Source organism: Aricia agestis, chromosome 8 (assembly GCF_905147365.1).
Source record: "Aricia agestis chromosome 8, ilAriAges1.1, whole genome shotgun sequence".
Taxonomy (NCBI): Eukaryota; Metazoa; Arthropoda; class Insecta; order Lepidoptera; family Lycaenidae; genus Aricia; species Aricia agestis.
Window position 1 is genome coordinate 9183348 of NC_056413.1, and position 13255 is coordinate 9196602.

The window sequence follows — 13255 nt, forward strand, 5'->3', positions numbered from 1 at the left end:
AGCCTTATTGCTGCTGCGGAACCCGGAAACTCATAGGCGAGTCCAACTCGCACTTGGCCGGTTTTTATTTCGACTTCCATTTTTTTCGATTGGGTATATTTATTATTTGGTCCACCTTGTTACGCTTTAACGCTACCGGCTACACACAGACAGTGATAGGTAAAAATAAAAATTATATAGGTAAGTACTACCCCGAAGACATTTAAAGTCTTCAAGATTCTTACGAAACGTTCATACTATAGGTATTAGAGTTTAGACCGTACGTTCTTTCAATTTTACCCTAGAGTTCCATGTCGATGAAATAAGGTTATTTTTTAGAACACAAACGTAAATCTATTCACACTGAATTTGTACTCCGAACTCCGAAGGCATTGAAAAATGGCGCATTTGTAAAGGCACTAAGCATAAGAGCGTTCCTGACTCCAAAAATCAAACATCGTCCTCCTCTCTTCACACTCACTCTTTCATATGCCAGGTGAAAAAGGACGGCGCGGAATCATTGCTAAGTTAGTTTTACTTGAATAAAAGACGAACTATAATGATTATGAAAAAAGTGTTTTGAGCAAAAGGAAGGTATCAATGCCTTTTTAGATATTAGAAAATATTAAAGAAAAGTCAGCAAACTTCGAAGATCCAAGCAAAAATGTGTCTAAAACAAGATTTTTTGTAAAAAAGAAACTATCGAGCATTTTTTCAGTAATCGTATTTTCGTCTTAAGCATATAATCTTCATGAACTGAAGTTACTTGTGTCAAAAAATCTGTTTTCTAGACCCTATGATATTCTATTTATTAAAACATCATTGTTTAGACCTTACAGATTTTGAGATCTAGGTTTAAGTATGTAGGCAAGTTAGGGTCAGGTGCGCTCTTAATTGCGTGTACTTGTTGCTTTGATCCGCTGAAGCTAATCGACCAACGCCGAGAGCCCTCCACTTTGGTCGTTGTCAGCCTACATGAGGCCTCTCGTCGGAATTCTGTCGGCAATTTCATGATTTGCACAAAAATTTGTAATATTCACAAATTAGTCGAGCTGACCGATGTCATAGCCATTTTATGTGAATTATTGAATGTCGTAGCCGCTTGCCGCGTTTATGAACGATCATACCTTTACAAACCTCGTTAGGGTCACATTAAAAATCAAAATAGATGGACGCCGCCTGACATTTCAGTGTGACTAAATCTTAATTAAACAAATGCGTAGTTTTAGTTACAGTTGGGTGTTCTCAAAACTCTGTTATTTCTTTTTAATTCTCTATTAGGTTAAGGCATCGATTTAATCAAATGCAAACAAAAAAGCAAGCGTTTGTTTATGAGACAGCACTTGCTTATCATATCGTTACTTGTACTATTGTCTATTGACTATTCTGTGAGATATCACAGAATAGTCATTAGACAATAGTACAAGTAACTAATTTAGTAAAGTAATTTGCATAGCTTATGTCATAAAATCCGTAGTACGATAGTACTACGGATTTCTCCGTACAGTTTGTTTACATAATTTACATTCAACACCCGTGATAATAGAACACTAAAATCAATAAAAAATAATAAATTCACGACTAATGATTAGAATTTACTTCGTAATCAAACAAACTTCCCATAAATATTTATTGGGGACATTGATTTATTTTCGGCCGAGCGTGACCTAGTTATGAGCTGAAAAAGTTTTTTTCTTAATATTAGCCTAATGTAAGTGCTTTAAATACTAATTGCATATTATAAAGATACTGTTATGTTAATAATACAAACTTTTGCAATTTAAAATTTTTAAGGCCTCAGTTATGACTTTTGTGATGATACGATTTTAATTTAATACTTTCAGCACAAAGAAATTGCGAGCAACAATTATTAGTTCTTATTACTTCAAAAAGTACTCGTAGAATTGTAATACTTATTTTACAAATAGATATTAGATAATAATCTTTAACCTATCAACACCCAAGCGGTCGAATTCGACAAAGAATTCTATTTTAAATAGAAGTCTTTGGAATTCGACCGCAATAACAATAGAATAACAATAGATTTCCAATAATCCGCGATCGAGCGATTTGCATAGCTTATGTCATATAAATGATCGCTGTTGAGCATAATATTTAGCATCCTAACGTACTACGTCCCAACCCACATATTTTGTCGTTAAATTTTGAATGCAGTCTTGTTCTAAATCATCTAAAGAACATACTTAACTACATTCATAACTAAATACGTAATTCTTATGTGGGTTGGTACACGAATGCTTAACAGCGTCCAAATGAGAGTCATCTGCAGCAAATTGTATTTTTCAGCATGGCATGCCTTCTACGAGTTTCGTTGCCTGTTCGCCACTTGCGCCACACGAGCTACGTTCGCCATAATCGCCACTCGAGCCCCGCTTGCCATAATCGCCACGCCAGCCAAGCCATTGTGTATTCGGCGGAGGTGCAGCAAGCAAAGATGGATAACAAACCGCTTGTGGCATTGGAGTCCACGATCATAACACACGGCATGCCCTACCCACACAACATACAAACTGCTCTCGCTGTGGAGAATATCATAAGAGAAAATGTAAGTGTTATTATTATTTTTATTGCAGCAGCAAATGGCAGATGTGCTCTAGGTTATATCGTACGTTTATATGATTTTGAACAACCTTCAAATTGGACTTTGAACAAGCTGTAAAAATTATGATAGGAACGTGGGCAAGGAGTAACGACAAACATGATATAATATTAATAGATGTTCTATGGAAAATAATATTAGTATCAAGTTGATAGTTGATACCAACATTTTCTATAAAATAACTTTAAGTATTGTTACGAGTACTTGCTGTTTTGCTTGCGCCATCGATATTTTAAGCATCGATACCAATTTCCCTATCATACCTACTAAGTTAATACCTACTCAGTGTACTCACCGTGCATAGTAATTTTCTATAATCCCTCAGTAACAAGGGCATGTTTTGGAATTTATTAAACAAAAGCCCTTTTGAAATTATAGCTGAATTCTATTTTGCCATTTCAAAATTTCAATTATCATTTATATATCAATCGTATCAAGTCAATCAATTATCATCAATTCCTAAGTTAAATACAATGCATACTAATATAATTATAAATGTGAAAATGTGTCTATTATGTTTCATGTTACCTCGTCACGCCCAAACCGCTGAACCAATTTGACTAAAATTTGGTATGAAGATACTTTGAAACCAGGAAAAATGCATAGGATACTTTTTATACCGGAAAAATGTATGATTCTTACGCGTTAAACAATATAATATAGAAAACCAAGTATGTACTATCAGAGAAGTTGATTCATATAGACTCAGATCCTTACAGGATTAGATATAACTTATTCTCTGATGGTTTTTTTTATGAAATAAGGGGGCAAACAAGCAACGGGTCACCTGATGGAAAGCAACTTCCGTCGCCCATGGACACTCGCAGCATCAGAAGAGCTGCAGGTGCGTTGCCGGCCTTCTAAGGGTTAATAGGGGAGGGTAGGGAAGGGAATAGGGGAGGGTACGGAAGGAAATAGGGGAGGGTAGGGAAAGGAAAATGGTAGGTGATTGGGCCTCCGGTAAACTCACTTACTCGGCGAAACACAGCGGAAGCGCTGTTTCACGCCGGTTTTCTGTGAGGACGTGGTATCTCTTCGGTCGAGCCGGCCCATTCGTGCCGAAGCATGGCTCTCCCACGTCAAAAAACTACCACGGATGAAACCATATTAGGTTCTTAGTAGTGCCTCATGTACTTGGAACACCTGCGTGTTTGTGGAGGACCTGTGACACCTGGGCAGGTACCAGGTGTGAAAGTTGACTTAAAATTTGTATTACTTTACTTATTTTTAAGTGCCTAATATTTAAGTAAGTTACGTCTTATCGCTCTGGGAACTTGGTCTAACAAGTAGGCACTTGACTAGGTATTTGACCAAAAATACTCAATAATAGTATATAATTGTATTCATACTTTAATAATAATACATGCTAGAAAGATATAGCCCGGATATGGACAGATGGACAGGCTGAAATATCTTTGTGATCGGGTCCCGTTTTGCCTATAAGGAACCAGGGGAAAATTATCCATATATGCTGATGCGGACAAAGTCACGAGCAACAGCTAGCATGCAAAATAAATTCTTGTAATATTGTTTTCTAAGGTGTTGAATATTAATTTATAAAATAAAAATAACGCCTGTTAAAAAAAATTGCAACAAGTATATTTTTAAAGCGTCTGACAAAAGTTTTGGCCCATAAAAATAGTCTTACAGTATGACGAGTAAATAAATAAAATCTTTTCTGTTCTAATGCGACGTATAAAATGAAATGCTATAAAAAGTAAAGCCGAATCCGATGCAAATGAAACGTAATTTGGGGTCTTACGCTGAAAAACAAAACACATGAAAAAGTGTAATCCGGGCTTTATTTTAGACTCGAATCCTTTATGCGGTAGCGTCAAAGAGTTAACAAAAAGATTAAAAGGATTAAAAGTTTATTTTACGGAGTGAGTTTTAATGCGTGTACGTTTTTATTTTTAGACATTTTGTGATTTATCTTGTTGTTTTACAGAATGTGACAAAACATTAATTAAATAATACTTTAGGGAGTGAGAGAGTTCACTGTAAAATATATTTTTTGTGTTTTGTATGGGCAAGCGCCCCATCGTCACGAATTTTCCCATACAAAATTAAAAAAATAACTTTTTCAGAGCTGCTACTTTTGCAGTGAACTATATACAGGGGACTCTTAGTGTCTATACACTCAACACGTCAACGCATCATACAAAATACGGACGGAACGCGACGGAATAGTGTGTCTTCGGTAATTTAAAATATATTGCGGACGTAATCATGCGGAATTTACGCCGCGTAACTTCGGCCTAGTGTGTTTAGAGTTGTATATAGTTCACTGTAAAAGTAGCAGCTCTGAAAAAGTTATTTCTTTAATTTCGTATGGGAAAATTTGTGACGATGGGGCGCTTGCCCATACAAATCACAATATTTTTTTTTCAGTGAACTCTATATCAGGGACACATACACATTATACAAATACACACCCTTAAGTAAGTATTATTACTTCGTCTTGTTATACCCTGTACCTTTGGAGACTTAGCGAAGTTATATTATAAAGGGTTTTATTCAAATTCAAATGAAATCTTATACAAGTGTAAACACCGTTATCCTTGAAACCATCAAATCGATCTCCGATCCCGGCATCCGGGTATGAAGATGGCATTTTTTTTGTGTTCCCAGCATTGTTCTCATAGGAAAAGTTATTTATTTTGACGGGCTCATTTGATGATAGTTTCAAGGATAACGGTGTTTACACTAACACACCGTATATACCTACTTATATAAAATTCGCGTGTCACAATGTTAGTTATCGTACTCCTCCGAAACGGCTTTACTGATTTTTACCAAATTTTATATACTGTTAGGGTACATGGTATACGGACACGTGGTGCCATCTAGCGACAAACCAGCGAAACTTACCGAGAGAGCACAGGCAACATAAATCCCCTACTCAATACTAGATGGCAACCTTCTAGAAAGGTCCAATGTTTGTTTACGTGTTTACCGTTTATTTGTTTGCGTGTTTACGTGTTTTAATTTAGACCTTATGACTGAGTCCATAAGGTCTAAATTAAATTTGCCAAAAAATTCAACTTACTGCACTTATCGTAAGGACGGCAGTTTTATTGTGGTACATGCTCGAGCCTCCTAGAAAGTTCCCACGGTTGTTTACTTGTTTACGTGAATCGGAAACTTTCTGGAATTCGTCTCGCCATATAAAAAGCCGCAGGCAGGCCCGGTGGATTCAGTTCGGTTCGAGCGATCATCAAGGCGATTTCGGAGTGACAACAAGTGATCAACAGTGAGTGAACCAGTGAAACCTTCGACTTGGCTACGACCTAGGACAGTGATCTTATTAATAATATTATACAAAGCAATTCACATTGCTGTCAAATGGCCGGACTAGCGTAAGTATGTGGGCGTGCGTACCGTGTACATGCAGTCAGCCTGGCCGACTCTGAAGACACAGTCAAATGAAATCAAATCAAAATCATTTTATTTGCTTAGGAATATGGTACAATAAGGTGTTAGTGCTGTGTGTATAATAAATAATAAGACTCCGTCCGCCTTTTTTTACGTTCATGACTAGCTCTATCAGATTATACTAGATAACAAAGCCCGTAAAGCCAATTTATATTTATATCTAACTAACTGTATATCGCCTGCAACTCCCTTGTGCCAAAATTCGTTTATCGTGCGGGATCCGTACATTTTCCCGGCATAAATAGTATTCTATGTCCTTTCTCGCGAATCAAAGTATCTTCATGTCGAATTTCGGCAAAATCGGTTCAGCGGCTTGGGCGTGAAAAGGTAACAGACATACTGACAAACAGACAGACAGACACACTTAGCATTAATAATATTTGTATGGATAGCAAAGTCCACAAATCCTATTTATATCTAATGTGGTCACACATAAAACGGCTAAAATGTTCTAAATTTAAGCCCGGGCCGAAATAGAATTAGGCGGACTCTTAATGGCCTTAATTGAGTGAAAGCGGCTTTGGCCTCACTAATCCGATGGGTGTCATGAGTCACGCCGGCCCATTGTTTGAGCTGACGTACTCATAATCGTATTATCTGTATCTAGGCTACCTAGGCCTCGGTACACCTGTGATTTCATGTGAAAGTTTCGGATAAGATTAGGTTAGCCACGTGTTGAACCTCAGTAATCTTATTTACATTATGAGGAAGTGGAACATTTTGTTGTGAATTATGTTTTATTTAGGCTATGATAATGAATAGTATGTACTATCAGAGAATTTGATTCATAGGCAGATGGCGTACCGACGTTTTTCGGTCGGCTTATGACAACTTAATGTGAGTCCTTGTTAGTCCTACCCATAAAGTTAATACACCTAGCGGAATAGAGCAACAATCTCGAGCTTTCAAACGTAACCGAAATCGGTTTCATCTGTGTGTAAAAATAATATTTGTACAGTGTACACTTACACAAGCATGATTGAACATGATTTCTATGAGATTAAACTGTCAACGTGCGGCACGTGCCGACTGGACGTCAAAAAAAGAGTGCTGCTGTCATGTATCACACGTCTCTTTTTACCACGCAGTGTTACTGATAGTGACATCTCTCTTGCTCAGGCCTTTGTTTCTCTATTCCGCTAGGTATATTAACTTTATGGTCCTACCCTACCGCCGCGCCGTACGCAGAGACATTAAATGCTTCAATTAAATGAAGAGTTTGACAGATAATGTGTGGGGCTTATGTTAAAATAGTAACTTAATTACATTTAAGTTAATAATGTTCCACTCTGAGTGCGGCAGTTAACTCTTAACATATTTTCTAATCTTGATATAACTTGACCAAACTACGTATCCTAAAGCTGGTTCTAAAACAACACCGTATATGTATTCAACGTGGTGACTTTTGTAATAATACATCAAGTCGTCGAGTTTTTAGGTGTCAAAGTATTAGAGTTAAAACTTCTTTTGCCCAACACATGCAGGAATTCATGCTTACTTTTATTTACAATAAAATCTTAAAGACTTGTAATCTAAAGCAGTGCACACTAAAAACAGCTAAAAAAGAAGTATACAGTGTGTAACAAAAATAAGTGATAATACTTTAGGGTGTGTACGTGTTCCTTGTAGAGAGTTCACTGTGAAAGTAGCAGCGCTGAAAGACAAGATTTTTTTTTCACTTTTGTATGGGCAAGTGCCCGAGCGTCACGAGTTTCCCCATACAAAAGTGAAAAAATTTTTTGGTCTTTCTCGCTGCTCCTTTCACAGTGAACTCTCTACAAGGAACACGTACACACCCTAAAGTATTATCACTTATTTTTGTTATACCCTGTATAAATGGTTACAGAGTAAATCCTACGACGAAACTGAATCTTTCATAAAAGTAGTATCATCACTCACACTCACACACACACACACACTACTAAAAATATTGCATTTAATCAAAATAATAATTATTATTGTTAAGACTGCTCCTGGACTCCACGAGACAGGTCTGACCTAGTGTGGAGTCCTCTAGTAATAAGTTATTGTTTGTAATATTTAATGCAATAAAGAATTATTTATTTATTTATTTAACTAAGGACTTTATAAAAATTTCAAGTGCCTAGCAGTTGCCATTGTTGATTACGAGCAAAAAAGGCCAAAAAAATAACGTATGGGTTTTGGTATTAATTGTTGTTATAGCGGCAACAGAAATACACAATCTGTAAAAAATGTTGAAGTCTAGCTATAGCGGCTATTGAGTTACAGCCTGGAGACAGATAGATAGACAGACGGACAGGCATCGGAATCTCAGTAATAGGGCCCTGTTTTTACCCTTTGGATACGGAATCCTAAAAACAACAAAACAGCAGATTTATGCAAACATTTTCGCTACGTGATATTAGGAAGAATATATTATGTAACGGCTCTCCTTCGCTACGCTGGCGATCTATACTTCCTCCATTTTACGAATTTCCCATCGGTTCACGTGTCGTGACGTAAGTTTAGCATATTTACCCATCTCATAAAAGAATCCTAAAATTCCGTTTACCAGTATTCCATTTTAAAATGGTATGTAACATGAAATTTCTAGATGTGGCTGTATAACACATGGCTCAATTTGAGCTGGGAACATCTCGAACATAAAGTGATTGGTCACCACTCACCGCTCATAAAACAAACGTAAAGCACTAAAAGTTCAGCTCCTCACACCTGTCGTTTTAGAATTGCTAGGGCGATTTAAAACTGTGTTACATTTCGAATTATTTACTAATGTTTATCGTTCGTACAATTTTAGGGTATGAAGCGCGATGTTGTCAGTCGAATTTTCATCGTCTGTTGTATCCATAGAAAATGGAGGACTTAGGCTGCGCTTATACCGACTAGCTAAAAAGAACAACGTTAAAAATTTGGTTAAAACAATCAGAGATGTCTAGTGTAAATATGTATAGAAACTTAGTTAATACATGTAATGTAACGGGTGCAAAAGTTATTTTTTAATCAAAAAACTTTTCTACTAGCGAAAATGTGTAATACACGCTCGCATACCTATCACGGCTGTCTAGTTTGTTGTGAACGCAGCCATCGTATTTCCTGAAAATTACTCGTAAAATCTTTAACATACACCATTTTCAGGGCGCAGTACCAGCTACTATAGCGATAATTAAGGGTCAACTACATGTTGGACTGTCTGAGGCCCAGCTGGAGTACTTGGCGCAGGCGAAGGGCGTGGTGAAGGCGTCCCGGCGCGATCTGGCACCTGTAATGGCGGCGAAACAAGATGGCGCCACTACTGTAGCGGGAACCATCATCGCCGCTGAACTGGCTGATATACCGATATTTGTTACTGGCGGAATAGGTAGGTTTGATTCGGTCTTGGAATGTACTATCAGGGAAGTTGAATCATAGGCAGATTACGGACCTAGATCATTTGGTCGAATTGTGTCAAACCCAGCCGACATCGACAGTACATGACTGATATTGAATAGGGAAGATAGGATATTTTTATTTTTGTGTTTATTTTAAAGAACTCCATGTAGAATATACCACAAGTATATTAAAAAAATGAAAACACTGATGCAGTATAAAATTTGGCGCCAAAACGCATCTATAGTCTGTATGACGTCACTACTTTTTGACAATTATTGACAATGGCCCCACCTGATTGTAGTTCTTGAAAAGTTGTCATGCCTCGCGTTCCATTTGGCGTTAAAAACGATCAAAATGGAGGCATTTTGATCGTTTTTAACGCTTAATGGAACGCGGGGATAGCATGTGTGACGTCACTGAACGGTGATTGGTGTTTTGAGATCCGTTCCGTTTCAAGTTACTTTTAATTCGTAATTTTTGTAAATAACAACACCTTATAAAATAAAATTTAACCATGCAGTGGCCCTTCTTTTATACTTTTTTAATGTTTTGATAGCAAAATTATCTTAAATATTATATTTGCATGTTCCCTATTGACATAATCCGACCTAATGACGTAGGTCCATCAACACTCAACTGCCTATGAATAAATTTATTCGACGGTACTATAGTTATTCCACTAGATGTAATCTTCGTATGACAGGAAATTGGTAGACCATAATAGCGTACATCACATGCCCCACACACACATGCCTCTTTATTAAACATTATAATATTATGATGAAATTCTTTTATTGCGCAGAAACCATACATTTTTGCTCAACAAAAATTATATCCTGTCTTTTGTTTTCGCGTTTATAATACAGGGTGTAACAAAAATAAGTGATAATACTTTAGGGTGTGTACGTGTTCCTTGTAGAGAGTTCACTGTGAAATTAGCAGCGCTGAAGACCAATTTTTTTTCACTTTTGTATGGGGAAACTCGTGACGATCGAGCCCTTGCCCATACAAAAGTGAAAAAACATTTCGTCTTTCAGCGCTGCCACTTTCACAGTGAACTCTCTACAAGGAACACGTACATACCCTAAAGTATTATCACTTATTTTTGTTACACACTGTTACTACTCTACTACTCTAACTACTCAATCCTTGCTAATAAATTATTTACCGTTATTTTTCAATTACACTTTCCCATAATATTTGGTTAAACTTTAACTTAGATTGATGTCGCTTTTTCATCACCACAGACCACTAACCGCTTTATTACAAATGCTTTAAATCGAACACGCGATACGAGAAATAATTAAAAATAACCCGTGCAGTACGATGGCATGCAAAGAATGGTATTTAATTAAGTTTCCATGAATTTTGGCACGGCTCGTTCCGTATTTTCACGTAATCAAAGTTCGCCCGGCGCCTGCCGAACCAATGAGTGGCGTTCAAAGATAAAATATTACGAGATGTGTCAAAAGAATAAATTGAATATCAACAAACTTGATGGTTTTCGGTTAAAATTTATTTACTCAGTTTATTTTGTATTCGGCGGAATGAATACGAAAAACGATATTGGATGAATCTTTTATTTATATGGACTATAGATTAATGAATACGAAAAACTAAAGATGAATACAAAAAACTATATTGGATGAATCTTTTATTTATATGGACTATCTAAGATGTAGATGTTCGTTGCGCTAAAATTTGTTTATCGCCTGAAATCGCACATTATATTCTGGGATCAAAATTAGTCCTTCCCCAAGAATAAAAATATCTTTATACCTATGCTTCAGTTCAGTTTAACGGTTCAGGCGTGGAGTGGTAATAGACTGACAGGCAATTATTGTATTACATTGTATATGCTATGTAAAAACTGCCATTAAAATAGCTGGTTATTTTAGCATGGATATCATAATATTTTACTTTCAATAAAAAGGTTTCGTTTTGTTTAGGCAACACGCAATTTTCAGAAGACAAAGAAATTTACATAGAAAGTTTATCCGTGTTTTAAACAATTACTTCGTGTTTTATTGAAATTAATTGTTAAATATCATGATTAAAACCATTAACAACTTGTAATGTGAATACAAATATATTTAACTTGGTTATTATAAAAGTTACTACAACTGAAACTTCACTGAGTTGAAATCAGCTATGTGCAAGATGCCACATCTATCCTTGCTTCAGTCTTTGGTAATATAATATCTTTAACTTGATCCATACATGATACAGCCACCAAACTATCAAAGTAATAATTTATTATCCTTATAGGTAAAGTAAATTTTATCATAAATGTTTATATCTAAACTTACAGTCTTTTGCGTGTTTCATAACATTTTACGATACAAACAAAATTGTTTTTTGTTTCTTTTATCCTCAATATTATCATTTTTGTGTAGATGATAAAAAGTTGTATGTAATATTAAATCTGTCGGATGTAGAGCTTAGAATTTTTTCCCAATGGTCGTTTATAAGAATACTTGCTGACCCGGCAAATGTTGTTTAACTTTATAAATTATTTCTATAAAAAGTACTTAGATAAAAACCTATTCTTAGGCCTAACAAAACTATATTATATTAATTTCATTAAAATCGGTTGAGCCGTTTTGAAGGAGTTTGCGCACAAACACTGTGACACGAGAAATTCATAACTATACTAGCTGTCCCGGCAACGTTGTTTTGTCATATAAAGTATTTCGCCCATATTTTGAAGTGACTAAATAAGTATATTGGCACCATGGCAACGTCCATCGCTATCCCGTCACACAAACAATTGTTACGTAGTTTATAATAAATACTCTTTGCAAACAATGGTTGCCGTCAGTCTCGAGTTGTAATAATTTACTATTATTTAATAAAAAAAATGCACTTATTAATACAAACAGTAGCCAGTAACCGATTTTCAGACCTACTGAATATGCATATAAAGGTAAAAATCAGTAAATTCGTTTCGGAGGAGTACGGTAACTAACATTGTGACACGAGAATTTTATATATTAGATTTCATTATAGCTTCGGTAACCTAACCCAAGTCTAATTTACTCATAGATTTAAACCACCTAGAAATATACACCCACAGTTAAACATACATCCTTCCTCTCTCAAAATGGATTGAATAAATAGGTTTTGAAATAGAAGCGGTTAGAATCAGGTATCACGAGGCATCACGGGCGGGCGTTTCCCGCATATTTCATATTCATAGCTGCGGCAACACCAAATCATTTTACAGAGATTTCCCGCATTTATTTTGCCGTATATGTTGCATTTTATTACCGCTGATATATCTGTACAAGCCACGTTGTAGAATATTTTTAAAATAGTAATTTTTATCCACGGGTACCAGACAACGGAAATATATTTTTCTATTATATTATACATATATTTAAGATTTTTATTGTATGATACACATATTTAATACACGTCCATGAGCCAAGAACTTAGAAAACTTTTTGTCCCGTCGGCGGGATTCGAACCCGCGACCCCCGGCTTGAGCTACCAAGAGCCCACCAACTGAGCCACAGAGGTCGTCAACTTTATATTTATACTACCCTTACTGTATATATGGTCTACTGATATTACGTATAAACTGTACGCAAGTTGGCAATAAGTGTTTAGCAATTTTAAATTAGCAAAAACGTCAAGCAGTGACAATTCAAGCTAACTTCATTCTTCATTCATTCACTCAACTCTGATTTTAAGGTGGTGTCCATAGAGAAGCGGAGAGCACGATGGACATATCGGCCGACCTCACGGAGTTGGGACGGAGCAAGACCCTGGTAGTCTGCAGCGGCGTCAAGTCCATTCTGGATATTGGCAGGACGCTGGAGTACTTGGTACGTTCTAATGTCATAAATTGTATTAATCTATAGGCGA

At 36.3% G+C, this 13255-nt stretch overlaps 1 protein-coding gene across 1 annotated transcript in view; it reads left to right on the forward strand.

Annotated features, from left to right (window-relative positions):
- The window catches only part of LOC121729211 (pseudouridine-metabolizing bifunctional protein C1861.05), a 253194-nt gene that overhangs the window by 14483 nt on the left and 225456 nt on the right, over positions 1–13255 (forward strand). The window contains exons 2-4 of the mRNA XM_042117641.1: positions 2287–2545; positions 9152–9374; positions 13082–13215. Of these exons, the coding sequence (XP_041973575.1) occupies positions 2288–2545; positions 9152–9374; positions 13082–13215 (615 nt within the window). The 5' untranslated portion in view covers position 2287. The remainder of the gene's footprint in view (positions 1–2286; positions 2546–9151; positions 9375–13081; positions 13216–13255) is intronic.